The following is an 18,777-nucleotide window of genomic DNA, read 5'->3' on the forward strand; positions in this document are numbered from 1 at the left end:
CACGTCCCATTCCCATTCTCATATGTCTATCCACGGCCTCCTCTACTGTAAAGACGAAGCCACACTCAGGTTGGGGGAACAACACCTCATATTCCGTCTGGGTAGCCTCCAACCTGATGGCATGAACATTGACTTCTCTAACTTCCGCTAATGCCCCTCCTCCCCCTCGTACCCCATCCGTTATTTATTTATATACACATTCTTTTTCTCTCTCTCTCCTTTTTCTCCCTCTGTCCCCCTCACTATACCCCTTGCCCATCCTCTGGGTTTCGCCCCCCCTTTTCTTTTTCCCTAGGGCCCCTGTCCCATGATCCTCTTATATCCCTTTTGCCAATCACCTGTCCAGCTCTTGGCTCCATCCCTCCCCCTCCTGTCTTCGCCTATCATTTCGGATCTCCCCCTGCCCCTCCCACTTTCAAATCTCTTACTAGCTCTTCCTTCAGTTAGTCCTGATGAAGGGTCTCGGCCTGAAACATCGACTGTACCCCTTCCTAGAGATGCTGCCTGGCCTGCTGCGTTCACCAGCAACTTCTACGTGTGTTGCTTGAAATTCCAGTATCTGCAGATTTCCTTGTGTAAGGCTCAATTTATATACTTTAAATACAATTCCCTTGATCCTCAATAAGATGCAGTTCTTAGAAACAAATTCCATTTGCTGCTCTTGAAGATAGATGAAGATGAAAAAATAGCTTTACTTGTCACTTGTGCATCAAGGACCAACATAGTCCGAGGATGTGCAGGGGACAGACAGCAAGTGTCGCCGCATTTTTGGCATCAATATAACATGCCTCCAACTTACTAACCTTAACCTTTGTCTTTGGAATGTGGGAAGAAACCAGGGCACCCAGGGGAAACCCATGATGTACAAGTTTCTCACAGACAGCAACGGGAAGCAGACCCTATTTGATCAAAAAAACACTCTCAAATATGTTTCTGTATCATTTGCATTTTTATCGTGTCCGCTGTAAAGTAAAGGCATCCATTAGTCTTGTCTTCACTCTCCAGGGCACAGACCTGGCCAAGGTTGTATGGCAGTTGCCCATGCTGCAAGTCTCCCCTCTCCACGAGACCCCAATGTTGTCCAAGGGAAAGGGAATGGACCCATACAACTTGGCACCAGTGCCTTGCTCAAGGACACAACACGTCCCCTCGGCTGGGGCTCGAACTCACGACCTTCAGGTAGCTAGTCCAATGCCTTAACCACTCGGCCGCGTGCCCTCTGTACTTCATGACAAAAAGTAAAAGACTGAGTATTGAGCACCGAGAACCGAGCAAATGGGATTGGTTTCGATGGTTGGCATGGACACGGTGGGCTGAAAGATCTGTTTCAATGCCGTTTGCCTCAATCACAGAAAAATTGATTGACGATCACTCTTTGCTACCTGCAAAGATTTTGGATTCAATTTGTTAATCTTCCTTGTATTCCCCCAAACGCCGTCTCGAGGAACCTTATCGAAAGCTAGGAAGTTTGTATCGAAATGCCGTCTTCATCGGGACCTACATGTAAACAAAACTGCATGGCTGCAAAATGTTGCTGTCTTCTAGGAACAATACACACGTCTTTTAAAACTGCATAATGAAACATAATATTCAATGGGATAAGTAGAGCTACCAAATATCCCAACGTTCCCTGAAGGGCGGGCGTCAAAAAAGGAGACGTGACCTCCGCTTTGAAACAAAACGGGGAAAGGGGCAGCGAGAACTGAACCCAAGCGAGAAGGTGTGAAGTGGGGTTGTGAAAGGGTAAGAGTGTGGAGAAACTCACTGTGTTAAGTCTGCGGGTCCCAACAGCCTCGCTCGGCGTGGAAGATCCGCCCTCCGGTGGGGTGTGTAATATCCGCCTTCGCATCTCATCTTCTCTATTTTTTCGCTTTTTCTTCATTGAAACGCTTCGAAAGAGCCGCCACGGAAGAAGGTAGAGGCAATTGAGAACCCAGCCCCATCCGAGGTAATGTAAAGTTTTATTGGGACGCTGGAGCGATTGGCGGGGTCGGTATGTGGGGTAAGGGGAGAGACTTTGGCAGAGTTTCGGAGTTTGACTTTCTCTTGAGAGGGGAAGGAAGGAAGGAAGGGAAGAAGTCGGCTTCTGGAAGAAATAGGCTAGTCCGTTTGTCAGTTCCCCCGGACCTCCTAAGAGAAAGGGACGGCCGCGACAGGAGCCTGGGTACGAAACTTACGCTTTTCCGAGCAGCGATCTCTGACTTCCCTCAGCCACAAAACCATTCTCCCGCGCCCCAGTTTCCGCATCTCCGCTGCGCCAGCATTAGGAATGTTGGATTAAAAACAAGTTTCGGTACTAAGGGAAAGGTGAATTCAAAGAATTTGTACAATTCCCCCCCCCGTAAATGTTTTAATTTCCTATCAAGAACAAGTCAAACTCTACATGTAGTGAAAGTTTCCTGTGAGCTGGAAGTTGAATGAAACGAAACCAGAAAATACTGGAAACACAGCGAATCGGGCAGCATCAGTGGAAAGAAAAAGACTTTCAGGTCTGAATTAATATGAAATTAAACAAAATGGAATTAAAGTAAAATGTATGAATTACGAATCTCTCTACTCCCTGCCTTCAAAGTTCAAATTAAATATATTATCAAAGTACATGTATGATACTATATTCTATCTTGAGATTCATTTTCTTACTGGTATTTACAGGGGGTAAAAGAAGCAATCGGATTTTACAAAAAGCTATACATTAACAAAGACTGACAAACAACTCCCACACCCCTCATGCAAACTCTTCTCTCTCCTGCCATCTGGCAAAAGGTACCGAAACGAAGCATTCAGGCTCTCACTACCAGACTGTGCAACACTTTCTTCCCCCAAGCCATCAGACTGCTTCATACCCAGAGTCTAGACTGACATCTACATCATTTATTATTATATTGTAATTTGTCCTCTACTGTGCCTATTGTCTTGTTTATTATTTATTGTACTGCCCTGCACTGTTTTGTGCACTTTATGTAGTCCTGTGTAGGTCTGTAGTCTAGTGTAGTTTTTGTGTTGTTTTACGTAGTCTAGTGTAGCCTTGTGTTGTCTCACTTAGTCTAGTGTACTGTAGTTTTGTGTTGTTTCATGTAGCACCATGGTCTTGGAGGAATGTTGTTTCGTTTTTGCTGTGTACTGTACCAGCAGTTTATGGTCGAAATGACAATAAAAAGTGACTTGACTAATGTGCAAAATTAAACTGCAAATGAAAATAATAACAAGAATGAGTTGTAAAGTCAAAGTAAATTTATTATCAGTGCACACAGCATACATATCACCATATAGTACACAGGTTCATTTTCTTGCAGGCAAATTGAGTCTGCAGATTGTAGAATCAGTTCAGAGTAGTAGTGAATGAAGTTATCCACAAGGGTTCAGGAGCCTGGATAGTTGTAAGGTAATAACTGTTCCTGAACCTGGTGGTGTGGCGTTTAAGACTTCTATAACTCCTGTCAGATGGTACTCGAGATAAAAGGGCATGGCCTGGATGGTGGTAATCTTTAATGATGGATGCTGCTTTCTTTTGGCAGTTCACCATGTAAATGTGCTTAGAGGTGGAGAGGGCTTTGCCTGTGATGGGTAGAGTTGTATCCACTATTTTCTGTAGCCTTCTTTGTTTCTGGGCATTGGTGTTTCCATACCATGAGGTGATGCAACTAGTTAGGATATTCATCATTGCATCTAGAGAAATTTGTCAAAGTTTTCAGTGATATACCAAATCTACACAAATTTCTAAGAACTTAGAAGCTCTGTTGTGCCTTTGTGATGACTCTTATGTTCTGGTTTCTAGACAGTTCCTCTGATCTGTTGATGCCAAGGAATTTAAAGTTACTACCATACTTCTGACCCACTAATGTGGATGGGCTCACAGTCCTCTGCTTTCTTCCTACTGTCACAATGGAAAGTGAGGTATTGTGATCTGCTTGAAGTGGAGCTATTTCCATTCAGGTAGGGGAGGGATCCAAAAAGAAATGGGCACATAAAAGTGACCAAATCCATCAGGGAATTTTTGAGAAATATTTCTACCCAGTGAGCAGTGAGAATATGGAACCTGCAGGCAGGTGGAATAAGTAAATTGGCATTTAAGGGCAGACTGAAAGGAAGATGAGTCATTGGCTGTTTATTATCTGTGAAGAGATAAAATGCTGAGTCATTGAAGCCTTTGAACATCTTCTATTGTGGATTCACTGATGGATTTTGAAGGTTCGTAACTGCAAAGTCCAGTCTTGCTGGGATTTCTTATAGATCTTATTTGACCAAATTGAGAAGGGTATAAAATTGTGAAGGGCAAAGATACGGTGACTACACACAGTTATTTTTTCCCCAGGGAAAGTGAATAGCAAAACTAGTGGGCATAGGTTTAAGGTGCGAGGGAAAAGATTTAAAAGGGAATTGAGAGGCAACTTCTTCATGCAGAGTATGGGAATTACATGGAATGAACTGCCAGAAGATGTTGTTGAGGGAGGTAAGATCATTTAAAAGCTCCTTGGGCAGGTTCACAGATAGAAAAGCTCTAAAGGGGTATGTGTCAAATGTGGGTAAGTCAGACTAGCTTAGACAGGCATCTTGATTGGCATGGACGTTGGCACAAAGGGTCTGTTTCATTATGTTGTTCCATGATGGAAGAGGAATTACTTACTTAAAATTGCTTTATATTAAAATTTTAATAGTTTTCATGAATTAAACTATCTCTATCTCACTAAACTATCTTTTTAAATTAGTTACTTCGAATATCTGATATTTGATGTCCCTTATTGTCAGGAAATAGTAACTTCTTTGACAACTTTTGTAGCTGGTAAAGCTCGGTCCCAGCTGATCTAGGATCTAACGAGAGAGCATCATTGGAGCAGGGAGGGATTAAATAGTTTACATTTTAGCCATGACAACAAAATTGCAGTGATTTTAGTTTATTTTTTGCCTTTGGAGATCTGAGAATATAGATTCATACAAGTTACTTCGAGTAATGTAAAGAATGTTTTGAATGCTTTACAAAGAAGGGGTGTATTTAGCGGTTGGATCTTTGTGGCCGTTTATACTCCTTGCCAAAACAATCCAATGTGCTTTATTTTTTCACCATTGCCTTTAAATTGCTTCCCTTCAAAAACTGATGCATTTAGTAGTTTAAAAACGCAAACACAGGGTGCCCTGACGAAGGGTCTCGGCCCGAAATGTCGACTGTACCTCTTCCTAGAGATGCTGCCTGGCCTGCTGCGTTCACCAGCAACTTTGATGTGTGGTACTTAGTAGTTGCTATCTTAGCAACACTGGTTACAGACTACAGCAGTGGCTGCATTTAAAAGCTTTCGTGAGATCCTCCTCCTTATGTAAATTATCAGTCATTCCAATTTCTGTGACCCAAATTCTATCTCCAAGAATTGTGATGTTCATGATTTTGTATTGTTTAGTCCTTCAATAACTTAAATTTTAAAATTCTCAACTGTGTTCACTTTTCCAAGATCTCCTTACTTCAGCAACCTCCTCCTATGTTACAACTCATCACCAACCACATATTCTAATCCAGTGATTTCCAGGTGCTTACCTAGCCTTGCTTCTTTACTCCTGCCTTGCTGGAATGCCTTCACCCACTTGGACTTGTCTCCTTCGCTTTTACTCCTTGCCCACTTTCTCCATCTCGTTTGAGTTTCACAATGAAACATAGTTTTCTGAACTTTAGGGTATGCCTTCTAATAGTGACTTGCCATTCCTATTTTCTACTTTGTAGAGTATCTCAAGGCACTTTTGCATCCATAATTGTGATGTTTTTTTAACCAGTCTAGACCTATTCCTTAAACTTACACTGACCAAATAATCAGAAGTAATTATTTAAAAATGGAATAAATTGCTTTATTAAAATTGATCAAAATACAAAGAGATAATACGGAATTGTAAATTCTGAGGCCTCAAAATCGCCTAGAGAGATAGTTGCTAGTTTAAAATGAAAACATGAGCTCCACAGTATATTATTTCAAAACAATTTTTATTAAAGCTAAAATACAATGCCTCCATATCTTGCCAGAGTGCATGTAGCAAACTTCAAGGGATATAATAGTCTAGTGGTTAAGGTCCTTTCTTTGGGAATTTGAACTACTGAAATGGCAAAAAGGGTCTCAGTGTAAAATTTCATCTGAACAGCTGAGCCCAGTGCAAAACTTATCTCTTGGTTATGACCCACTGAAGTGAGCTATGGCTGCCTTTTACTAAAGAAAGTTTCTTGGCTCCTCTTTCATGCTAAATGACAATGATATCCCTTCACTGAAGAGGTGTATCTACTGACCTATTAAACTATAATAAATGCCACTTCATACAGTTTATTTTCTAAAATGCAGATACAGAAAAAAATGCATGAATCACGTTGAAATGAATGAACTTCAGAAGAAAAAAGTCATTTTTTAAGCTTGTTTGCTGTTTAGTCTTGGTGCAATATTTTCACAATTGTGCTAATATTAGATCAAAATTCTGACGTGTCAAATTCCTGTTTAAAGCTGATGCTGTAAGCAAAGTGGAGAAGATAATAATTGGAAGATCAGGGAAACCTAAATTAGGGGTGATAAAATGTTTATTTTTGATTCTCAGAGAAACATTCTTAACACTGTTCATAGAATGTGGAACTCACTGCCACAAATTAATTTGAGGCAAATAGTATAAATGCATTTCAGGGGAAGCTGGGTAAGCGTATGATGATGAAGGAAGTAGGACGATTTGCTGATTGGCTTAGATAAATAGGAAAGTGGGAGGTTCAGGTGGAGCATAATCTTTTGTTTCACATTGGACTGTATGACCTGCTTCTCTAATGTAAATATGATGTAATTCTATGTAACTAGATATATCTGGAGATGTGTGGGTAAGTACTGATTTAAGTGATTCTCTGCTGTTTGGGATGGAGTGATTGCCATCTTTAAAGCAGACACAAGCTTTAACATTAGTGACCGTGATTTTTACTTTATTTGGGGAGGATGATTTACCCCCAGCTACATCGTCAATTCCCCAGGTATGGCTACTTACTAATATGTAGTGCATTTCTTGCTGCTAAGACAACAGGAATTGCCTCCTCCGTCAATTGGATCAGCAAAGAAAATATAACTGATTGATAAATGTGTTGGTGGAAGACCAAGTAAAAACTGCTTCATCACGTATATTTTGCATGCGTGATTTGTGCATGTGTTTTGTGGAGGTGTTCTATGTATGTTCTGTGCACATGTATGTATGTGTGCATTTGTATTTTTATTGTTTGATAGAATAATCTAACTGGTACCTGGAATATTTGTAGTTGAGTAGAATTTGGATATTTGTAAATTTATAATACTAATGTTCGTGAATAAATGTGTTTTTTTTTATTTTCCTAAGATTACTCTGCCCCTCTTCAAAGTTCAGTTGGACCTCATTCTACAAGTATAATTCAATTTCAGTAGATTGTCACAATTTCTTTCCGGTGACTGCATCAGACATACTCTGCAAATAGTTTGTCTTTATTAAAATCAACAACTTGATGGACAACTTGAAGTAAAGGAGAGAAAACAAAATAGTATTGAAGGGTAGAACAGAGCTACATCAAGACCAACATACTGCAATGATGGGGCTTGTGGGTAAGGATGCTGGGGTGGGAGGAAGGCTTAGGGTAAGAACTTTATTTAAAAATTGCAAACTTGACATTAATGCATGAGGAATTTTCACACTGTAAACATAATGTACCAGACTTTCTGATGTGATGACGGAGACAAAGCCTTCTGATCACGTATGGATAAGCTGAATGATGGAGAGAATTAAATGGGTTGTACTTGGCTGACTTTCTTCATTCTATTAATTGATAATTGACTATTATACAGTACACGTTAGTACAGAGATTAATTGGTTGAATGGCTACTAATTGTTATTCTGTATTACAGGAATGAAGACAGATGTTTGCTGAAGATTGCTTAATTTATTCATCTGCAAAGAGGAAACTTCAAGTTACAGATTATTTTCATTTGTTGTCACTTGAATTCATTATAAAGTGCACTGGAGTTCTGTTAACTGGTGATAGAGAATGGCTTCAATAGATCCATACCAACACATAATAGTAAGTACCACATATCACTTCTAACACAATTTTCTGTTTGCTAATTATGTTCCTTATTTTTAATGCTGCGCATGCTTTTATTGGAAAATAAAACAATTCACATTTCAAGAACTCAGTGCTGACAGATTTAAAATAGCCAGCTGTGTTGCAGTGCAGCTTTAACTCTGCACAGCAGTACTCGTCAGTATTAACCATACAGTACAGAGAATAACTTTGACATTTTGTATGCCAATTGGGACTACCCAATTATCATTTTGAAATGGTGAAAATTTTTGGACACTTTGATGTTACTTTTCCTTCTTGGAAGTACAAAGAAAACTGGATTGAAGTGAGCCAGACTCATTCTACTCTGAATTGTTGCTATCATTCTCTTTGGCCCAGGTGTGGAAGTGCACAAGTAAAGATTTAGACTGGGGTTATTTGCTTAAGGGTTCTGCACATCCGGTCATTTTTGCTGCCTCAGCTTATCCTGTATAGAAATATTTCAGTGAAAGTGCATTGCAGTTACATTGTAGATTTAAAAAAAAATGCTGGAGCAACTCAGCAGGTCAGGCAGCATCTATAGAAAGGAATAAACAGTTGATGTTTCTGGCCAAAAACCACTTTCAGGACTGAGAAGGAAGGGGAAAGATGCCAAAATAAAAAGGTGGAGGCAGAGGGGAGAGGCTAGCTGGGAGGTAATAAATGAAGCCAGGTGGGTGGGAAAGGTCAAGGGCTAGAGAAGAAAGAATCTGATAGGAGAAGAGAGTGGACAGTGGAAGAAAGGGAAGGAGGAGGAGATGGGGGAAATGGGAGGCAGGTGAGAGGAAGTAAAAGGTCAAAGTGGAGAATAGGTGGGGGAGGGGTGGAATTTTGTTCATCAGAAGGAGAAATCAATATTCATGCCATCAGGTTGGAGGATACCCAGACAGAATATAAGGTATTTCTCCTCCATCCTGAGTGTGTCCTCATCTTGACATGAGGAGGCCATGGCTCGACATGTTGGAAAAAGAATTAAAACGCTTGGTCACCGGGAAGACTCGCTTATGGCAAATGGTGCGGAAGTGCTCAACAAAGCCATCCCCCAGTTTGCAATGGGTCTTATCAATGTAGCGAAGGCTGCATTGGGAGCACTGGACACAACAGACGACCCCAGCAGATTCACAAGTGAAGTGTTGTCTCACCTGGAAGGACTGCTTGGGGCCCAGAATGGAGGTGAGGGAGGAGGTGTGTGGGCAGGTGGAGCACTTAGACTGCTTGCAGGGATAAGTGCCCGGAGGGAGATTAGTGGGGAGGGACAAGTGAACGAGGGGATCATGGAGGGAGTGTCCCTGGGGAAGGTGCTTAGTATGCTTAGTAGTAGGATTTGTTTGGAAATGGTGAAAGTTGTGAAGGATAATGCGTTGGACGCGGTGGCTGATGGGGTGGTAGGTAAGACACAAGAGGGACTGTATTGCTATAAAGGCAGTGGGAAGTTCGGGTAAGTGCAGATGTACAGGAAATGGAGGAGATAAGGGTTAGAGCCACATCAATAGTAGAGAGAGGGGAACCCAGTTCTTTAAAGAAGGATGATATCTCTAATGTCCTGGAATGGAAAGCCAGGTCCTGGGAGCAGATGCAGTGGAGCCGAAGAAACTGAGAAAAGTAATAGCACTTTTACGGGGGGGGGGGGGAGGGCGTGAAGAGTTTTGGTCATGTTAACTGCGGGAATCAGTAGGTTTATAAAAGCTGCCAGTTGACATTTTGTCTCCAGAGAGATCAAGAAAGGGGAGGGAGGTGTCAGAGATGGACCATGTGAATTTAAGAGCAGGTTGTAAATATCCTGCCAGCTGTTGGATTATTAAAAGATCTACAGGACTAGAACTAGCCATTCAGACCAACTGGTTATGTTCCAGTTAACCTAACTCCTACTCTAATGATTTCTGCTTTTTGCTGTACATCGTAGAAATGAGCCCTTTGCTTCATCTTGTCCAGGCCTACTGTGATGTCTGTCTACTCTAATCACATTTGCCTCCATTAGGCCCATATCCTACTTTTCTTTTGCTATTCAAGTGTCTGAGCAAATGTGTTTTGAACATTGTAATTCTTTTGGCCTCTATTATTCCTCTGGCACTTCATTCCATGTATTCACCACCTCTTAATGGAGAATCTTACAGCTCACGTCTCCTTTAAGTTTCTTCCCTCGCACTTTATACCTGTGCCCTCTTGTTTTAGAATTCCTTCACCTGCAGACAAGACCCTATCCATAGCTCTGAATTGTATCATGAACTTTTTCTGGTTTTTAAAAAAAGGAGGTGCATGGCAGGTATATGGAGACAGGAACAAATGGGGAGTATAAGAAATACAAGAGAACATTTAAGAAGGAAGTCAGGAGGGCTATAAGAAAGTGTGATGTTACTCTAGCAGACAAGGCGAAAGAGAATCCCAAGGGTCTCTACAGACATGTTAAGAGTAAAAGGATTGCAAGGGACAAAACTGGCCATCTGAAAGATCAACGAGGTAATCTAATGTATGCATAGGGCTGAAAGAGATGGGGTAGATCTTAAATGGATTTTTTGCATCTGTATTTACTCGGGAGATGGACACAGAGTCTCTCGAAGTGAGTCAAAGCAGCAGTGAAGTCATGGACCCTATACAGATTACAGAGGAGGAGGCATTTGCTGTCTTGAGGCAGAGTAGGGCGAATAAATCTCAGTGCCTGCCAAGGTGTTCTCTTGGACCCTTGCTATTACAGTGTAGAAATTACAGTGCTCCAAGCAGAGATAGTTAAAATATCCTTAGCCACGGGTGAAGTGCCAGGGGATTGGAGGATAGCTAATGTTGTTCCTTGTTTAAGAAGGGCTCTAAGAGTAAGACAGGAAGTCATAGGCTGCCATCACTAAAAGGAAAGTGACTAGATGGTATTCGGTAGGACTGGATGTGTAAGCATTTGTATAGACAGGGACTGATTAGGAATTGACATCATGGCTTCATTCCATCAACACATGTCAGCACTAAATTCCATCTGCCAGTTTTCAGCCCATTGTTCTAGCTGGTCCAGATCCCACAGGAAGCATCCACAAATTTGCTGATCCAGTTTACTATATTATCATACAAGATTGTGGTAGGTCATATCCAACCAAACTTGTAGAATCTTTTTGAGGAAAATACCAGGAAAGTGATGAAAGCAAGGCGGTGGATGTTGTCTACGTGGATACTAGCAAGGCCTTTGACAAAATTGGTCATGATGAGGTAGTAAATTGAAGTTGACATTGGGTTTGGGGGAGAAGCCAGAGAGTGGTTGTAGATGGAGACCTGTGACTGGTGGTGTGCCGCAGGGAGTGGTGCTGGGTCTGTTGCTGTTTGACATCTATATCAATGGTCTGGATGACAGTGTGGTAAACTGGATCAGCAAATTTGTGGATGCTTGTGGCGGAATCTGGACTAGCTGGAAAAATGGGATTAAAAAATGGCAGATGGAACTTAAAGCAAACAAGTGTGAGGTGTTGCACTTTAGGAGAACCAATAAGGGTGGTCTTACATGGTCAGTGGTAAGCTACTGAGGAGTGCGGTTGAACAGAGGGATCTGGGAATACAGATCCATAATTCCTTGAAAGTTGCATCACAGGTTGATAGGGTCATAAAGAAAGCTTTTGGAACTTTGGCCTTCATAAATCAATGTATTGAGTCCAGAAGTTGGGATGTTATTTTGAAATTATTTAGGACGTTGATGAGGTCTAATTTGGAGTATTGTGTGCAGTTTTTGGTCACCTGCCCACAGGAAAGATGTACTGTAAATAAGATTTGAGGAGTATAGAGAAAATTTACAAGGATGTTGTCGGGACCTGAGGAACTGAGTTATTGGGGAAGTTTGAAAAGGTTAGGACTTTATTTCTTGGAACGTAGAAGATTGGGAGGAGATTTGATAGAGGTCTACAAATTTATGAGGAATATAGATAGAATAAATGCAAGCAGGCTTTTTCTATTGAGGTTGGGTGAGACTACAACTGGAGGTCATGGGTTAAGGGTGAAAGGTGAAATGTTTAAGGGGAATATGAGGGGGATCTTTACTTAGTGCTGGTGAGAGTGTGGAATGAGCTGCCAGTGCAAGTGGTGGATGTGAGTTTGGTGTCAACGTTTAAGAGAAATTTGGATAGGTACATGGATGAGGAAATTATGAAGGGCTATGGGGTACACATCAATGGGACCAGACAGGTTAATGGTTCAGCACAGACTAGATGGACTGAAGAGCCTTTTTCTGTGCTGTTGTGTTCGATGAATCTATAAGCCTTCATGAGGTCACCCTTGAACCTCTTTTGTTCTAGTGAGAATAAATTCAGTCTATCCAATCTCTCCTGATAAGTGAAGCCCTCTGTCCCAGGAAACATCCTGGTGAATCGCTTGTGCGCTGTTTCTGAAGTTACCATATTCTTCCTCAGTGTAGTGAACAGAACTGTACACAACACGGCAAGTATGGCCTGACCAACATTTTGTATAGCTGCAACGTGACAGCCCAACTCTTGAGCACCCCACAATCCTTCTTCACTGCGTATTCAACTAGGTCACTATTTTCAGAGAGCTCTAAACTCCACTAAAAGGTCCCTGTGTATCAAAGGTATTTACTGTGTGTGTCCTATTAGTATTTGGAGGTTTTGGCTGGCACGATAGTTAGCAGTTAGTATAATGCTATTACAGCAGCGACAGTACCGTTGGGGTTTGATTCATGCCACTCTCTGTAAGGAGCTTGTATTTCTCCCCCTGACTGGGTGGGTTTCCTCCAGGTGTTCCAGTTTCCTCCCACATTTCAAAGACGTACACCTTAGGGGTAGTGAGCCATGGTATGCTATGTTGGCGCTGGAAACATGGTGTCACTTTGTTGATTTGATTTGGTCAAATGAAGCGTTTCACTGTATGGTTTGGTGTACATGTAACAAAAAAAGCTCAGCTTCAATCTTTAAAAAGCATTACTTGATACTTGTCTCAATTAAATTTCATTTCCCATGACTCTGTCCAACTTTACAAATTTAAGGTGACATTATTAACTGAAAATGTCCTTACTCCAGATATTTCTGCCGTGCTTACTTTTATAATCTGCCAAAGTCAAAGTAGCCAAAATGTACATCCTTGACTCAGCTAGTTTGAGTGGTAACTCCTTTGCAGTTGGTTAGACTGTCATTCTAACAACGTCATGTTTAAATCCCTTAGATTCTGTGAGAGAGTATTATTGAAATGGTTCAAAATCGCCTTCTCTCATTTATCTCGGTGGAGCTTGCCAGCCTTTTTCCAAACACTCTGGGTAATATTTTTGTTTCAGTTCTGTCTATTCTAACTGAGTGTCTCCATCACTTCTCAAGTTCGCCAACTATTCCTCTTCCTTATCTACAAATTCCTCGCTTTACCTGTATCGGCTTGGGATGAGTTCCAAGCAAATCCCCCAGCCTCTGCACTAGACACCTGGAGCTGCCAGCCATACCTCGGACACACCGAGATCCAGACTCCCTCTCCTCTGGCCTCACTTTCTCCATGGCGGTGAGCTGGTGGTGCCTGGAAGGCTGGAGGTTTTGCCTCTGATTTTTTTTTTTTGCAAACCACTGGGCAGCAAGGTATTGGACAGCATGTTACAATGACACTTCTCACGTTGGATTTATGCACAGAGTGATTCAATACATGTAAAGCACACTATAACTGTTGCACACTTTTTATATATGTTTGCAATCTTCTTGGGGGAATCCATGTTGGCACCAGTGCAGTGAACAACAATACACCTGATTAATTCAAGGAACATCCTGTCTCATTTCCCAGGTCATCCTGATTGCTCCAGCCGCTTGTGATGTACTCATGTATATTTTGACCCTTACGGGTTGCTGTCAAGCTTCCCCGTATATTATGTACTGAATGTCCTGTGAGAGGGCATTCAGAGTAGATGATTACAAGTAAAATAACGGCAGCACCTTTGTTCCTCACCTCTCCGTCTCTCATGTGTGTTAGTCACGGCCACTCAGCTTCCCAATACCACAAATATAACCACTGGCGACGAGGTGACAGGTCCTCACGTGATACTTGTTGTTCTGTCTCCTTCGGCAACAAAAGTCTGGGTGTACCGCTGTGTAATGTGGGTGGGTGAGAAGAAAATGGCCGCAGAAAGAGTGGTGAGTGAAGAATCGCGAGGGGAGAGAATGAGAACAGGGTGGTTAAAACAAATTAGAGGGTGGAGTGAGAAAGGGAAAGAGGTGGATAAGGCTAGTTAACTCTTCTGGAAAATGAGTGTGTTTGAAAATGGCAACAGTGGTTGGAAGTAGGGCTTGATGAACTGACAGAGCAATGGAGTTCAAAGGCTGAAAGATTTTAATATATTGCACTGGCAAATCAAATTTCAGATGATATTCCTGTTCCAACTTTTCTAACTGTGATGGGTGCAAAAACGTTTAATTTATTACACAGTCTTGTGCAGTCTGCTGAGCCTGGTGCTAAGCTTTATGAGGACATAGTCTTAAAAGACCAGTGTTCACCTAAACCTTTCATTATTGCTGAGAGGTTTAGATTTCATAAAAGGAATCAAGTGGAAGGTAAGTCTATTTCACAGGTTGTGTCTGTGCTGAAGCAACTGCTTGAACACTGTGATTTTAGACAGTCGCTTAGTAACATGTTATGACTCATATGTGGTCTGCTTAGTGAGGCAATCCAGAATGGTTTGCTTACAGAAGATAGGCTAACATTACAGAAGGCAATTAAAATTAATACATCTATGGAGATGGCAGTTAAAAATGCAGCTATTAAATGCATCTTCCCAAGTTCATAAAGTTTCTACTGACTGTAAGAATGCTGGCTAGAGGTGTAGTGGCATCAGCACCAGCCTTCCAGGCAAGTAGTCCTGGGTTCAAATCTGGCTGGCTCCTTTCACGCTTTCCATCCGTGCTGGGTTGAGAGTCAAGTGACCTCATTTTTTTTGCAAGGTTGTCACCTGATGCACCACAAGGGCACTGAGAGGACTGACAGAACATTTGACCTTAAGGTTAAGAGACCTTTTGGCAATCAGTGTTGCTGTAATGCAAAACTGGGCATTCAGTAAAAGAATGCTGGTATAAGCATTTAGATTGCCGAGGCTGTGGCAAAAAGGGGCATATTGAATGTGCCTGCAAATGCAAAAAGATACTGTCAACAAAGACACTGTATTCAGGAAAAATGATTTTTGGAAAAAGAGAGAAACGTGTGAACAAGAAGGGGCATACCGAGGACAGAATGAGTGACTCACTCTGTGGTCGAAGAAAGTTTGCATGTTTTGTTTTTGGACACACACACACACAATTATTGGATAATCCTGTGGTTATATGGGGCAACAGTGAGCATGTAGGTGGACACGGGTGCTGGTGTTAGAGACAATGGTAAGGAGAAATTGCAGTAACTCACCCCAGAGGGGCAAGATTGATTTTAAAGACAAGGTTGTTCCAGAGAGGGGAGTAGTACATACTATAGAAACATAGAACATAGAAAACCTATGCTATACCCGCAATGCTGTGCCAAACATGTACTTACTTTAGAAGTTACCTAGAGTTACCCATAGCTCTCTATTTTTCTAAGCTCCATGTACCTATCCAGAAGTCTCTCAAAAGACCCTATCGTATCCGCCTCCACCACCGTCGCCGGCAGCCCATTCCATGCACTCACCACCCTCTGCGTAAACAAAAAAAACCAACAACAACTTACCCCTGACATCCCCTCTGTGTCCACTGTTATAGTGGAGATTAATGAACAGAAACACTGTACATTGGTAACAGGTAGTTATTCAGTGTTTCTGGGCAGCTAAGACTTAACTGGCAATAAGTGCACTTGATTGGTGGTAACACTAGTCTCCAAGAGGTTTTGAAGAAATATGCAGAAGTATTCAACAAAGAACTGGGCAGTATGAAAGGAATCACTGTTAAGCCTGCGTTCTAAGCAGAATTGTGGAGGTGGTTGCTGAGCCTTGGTGACAGCATGGATTTAATAAAAAAAAGGGATTGAAGAAAAAAGATCAATTAAATGATACAATAAAAATGTGTGGCATGAAGAAACCATATAGATATTACAAGGAAAGGCTGCTAAAAATCAAAGAGTACCCATATGCAAAGGAGAGACCAGCGTGTCTTTTGGAAAAATATGACAGGGAAGGCATCTGGGACCCTGTAAAGTGGCAGGCGTCCTTGTATCCCAGTTCTGGCAGGAGTTTGCCACTGGGTGGAACTAAGAAAGATTATGCGTTAGATTTGGAGTGAGGAGTTCTCAAGCGAAAAGTTGTAGATCCATGAGAGAGAATAAAGGAAGAATATTTTGATGTTGTACTCTATCCTCAGTGCTGAAGCTTTGTTGTTGGCTGTCGAGTGACTAATACCTTTATGAGTCAATGACCTGGACGCGTATTTGGAAAATAAGGAAAATGAAAATATTTGTCAGTTGGGTACTGGTGGAAAATTAGAAGTGGATACAAAATAACACTAAGATCCTTTGGTCAGGATGGCAGAGACCAAGACTTGTGTGACAAAGAAGCTAGAGAAGGAAGGGAACGAGACTATATGGAAAAGCGCATTCGAGAGTTTGGTGATGGTAAATGTGTTGATGGTGAGCAGAGGTGATGTGATTCTTATCAGAAGCTGACCAAGAAGTTCCCAGGAACCGGTCTGACTTAAGCCCTCATTGGGAAACTTTGACCTCAACAAGGAGAAACGTGTACCTGGACTAGCATCGATGACTGAAGAGGTGCTTAGTGAAGGGTCAGTGTCATCCAGCTGGTTCAGTCAATGGTTTTCAAGTAACCAGGTAGTCACTCCAATGGCCTACAGTTTACCCCACATGAAGAGCTTGAGTGACATGCTGTTCTGGAGCAGGAGATCCCAACTGCTGTTTCACAGCTTGCAAACTACTTTGCTCCCATTCCATCAACTGAAGATATTAAAGAAATTAATGAAAAGGTCAATATTTTAGAAATGCTGTGAAAAGAAAATGTGGATGTGAAATGACTGCTGTCTAGTCGTACTGCCAACAAGGAGAGCCTAAAGGAGAGTTCAGACTGGGGTGGTTTTGTCTGTGGAAACAGAACTGAAAGGTCTCAAAATGGAATCTGAAAGGAAGCTTGCCATCCTGTTCATCTGAAACAGACTCTAACTACATCATTTGGTCCTCAAAAATACAAGAAAAAGGCACATATGACTGCTTTCAATAAGCTAGTTAACGGAATGAAGGCAAGTAGTACATTGCCTTTGCAGTCAAAATCCCCTGAAATTCTACTGCCCCTGTAATGTGGCCTGCATCCCCTGATATTCTAGGTGACCTGCTTGCCCATCAGAATCATCAAATTGCTGGTGAATCAGCAAGGCCATTCATGCCCCATCACCTGATGCCCCCTACTGACAATGCAGTGTGCAAGCCAGATCCATACATACAGGACCAAGAGATAAAATGGCTTTGGTGTTATCGCTAGGCTGTTGACACCCTCCTAGGCGGTCTCCGGATATATTGAACCTCTCGTGATAAACCCTCAGCACATGGGGCAGAACATTCCCAGGGTTATGTCTGGGACTAGAGACAGTCTACCCTGTTTCCCTAGTTTAGAAAAAAATGCTCTTTGTTGTTTCAATTTAATAATTACTCCATTAATAGTTCAGCAGCTGGTTTGTATATGGGAAGAGGGAGAAACCTTTAAAATAAGGGGGGAGGGATATGTTATATATTTATGTACAGTTTAACCCAGGGGTCCCCAACCTTTTTTGCACCGCGGACCGGTTTAATATTGACAATATTCTTGTGGACCGGCCAACCTGGCGGGGGGGGGGGGGCGGTGGTGTTCAAGTAGGGTTAAACTCACTTCAACGTGTCTTTTACAGTTAAGATTGCCAACTTTCTCACTCCCAAATAAGGGACAAAAGTAGCAGTCAAATCCCGGGACACTTTACCCCAGGAAAGACTAGCATGACCATGAAGCCTTGCGTGGGCACCTGTGTGTTCATGCGTGATGTGCGCGTAGCTGTGCACATGCGCGTATTTGCCGATTTTTTTTTTCCCACAAATCTGTTTTGCCTTCATCTTCCCGACAATACTGTACATACATTATTTCTACTTTATATAGGCTGTGTATTTATCATATCATTTCCCATATAAATTAATAGTAATTGCTTCACAGCATTTCAGCACGAAAGGTTTTATAGGAACGCTCTACCTTAGCGGGAGAAATACAGGCCAAGGGAGGTCCTGTATGGGACAAACCAATTTAGCCCAATATACGGGATGTCCCGGCTAATACGGGACAGTTGGCAACCCTATGTTCAAGTTCAACAGTGCGTGACGGAATGAGGAAAGGTGCAGCTGACTCACATCGTTTCCTGCACCCCGGTACCAGTCCGTGGCCCGGTGGTTGGGGACCGCTGGTTTAACTCTTATGGGTAGCTGTCAAGCTTCCTGGGTGTGTTATGTACTGAAAGTCATGTCGGAGGGCATTCTGGGTAGATGACTTACAAGTAAAATAAACAGCAGCATGTATCTTCCTCACGTCTGTCTCTCATGCGTTATTCTTGGCTACCCGGCTTCCCAGTACCACAAATCTAAAACCTCTAATGAGTGGCTCTGCTGAGAAATGCCGGCACACTTACCAGCATGTTCCAGGTGGAACAAGGATAACGGTGGAAATCAGACGCAGGACCACCACAGCTTTTGCTCCATTCCTAGAGCAGGGGAGCAGTTTCTAATGTCACTGAGATGAGAACATAGAACGTAGAACATAGAATAGTACAGCACAGTACAGGCCCTTC

At 42.1% G+C, this 18,777-nt stretch overlaps 1 protein-coding gene and 1 pseudogene across 3 annotated transcripts in view; both read left to right on the top strand.

Annotated features, from left to right (window-relative positions):
• The first annotated feature begins 1,698 nt into the window (after window positions 1-1,698).
• LOC140205987 (cytosolic phospholipase A2-like) overlaps window positions 1,699-18,777 on the top strand; it is a 190,187-nt gene continuing 173,108 nt past the window's right edge. The window contains exons 1-4 of one of the 3 annotated variants that reach the window (XM_072273964.1): window positions 1,699-1,948; window positions 6,807-6,826; window positions 7,330-7,568; window positions 7,869-8,041. In XM_072273964.1, the coding sequence (XP_072130065.1) occupies window positions 8,009-8,041 (33 nt within the window). In that variant the 5' untranslated portion in view covers window positions 1,699-1,948; window positions 6,807-6,826; window positions 7,330-7,568; window positions 7,869-8,008. The remainder of the gene's footprint in view (window positions 1,949-6,806; window positions 6,827-7,329; window positions 7,569-7,868; window positions 8,042-18,777) is intronic. The other 2 variants (XM_072273962.1, XM_072273963.1) reach the window with 2 other exon arrangements.
• Window positions 16,033-17,271, top strand: LOC140206418 (eukaryotic translation initiation factor 4E transporter pseudogene; annotated as a pseudogene).

Source organism: Mobula birostris, chromosome 12, assembly GCF_030028105.1.
Source record: "Mobula birostris isolate sMobBir1 chromosome 12, sMobBir1.hap1, whole genome shotgun sequence".
NCBI classification, from domain to species: Eukaryota; Metazoa; Chordata; class Chondrichthyes; order Myliobatiformes; family Myliobatidae; genus Mobula; species Mobula birostris.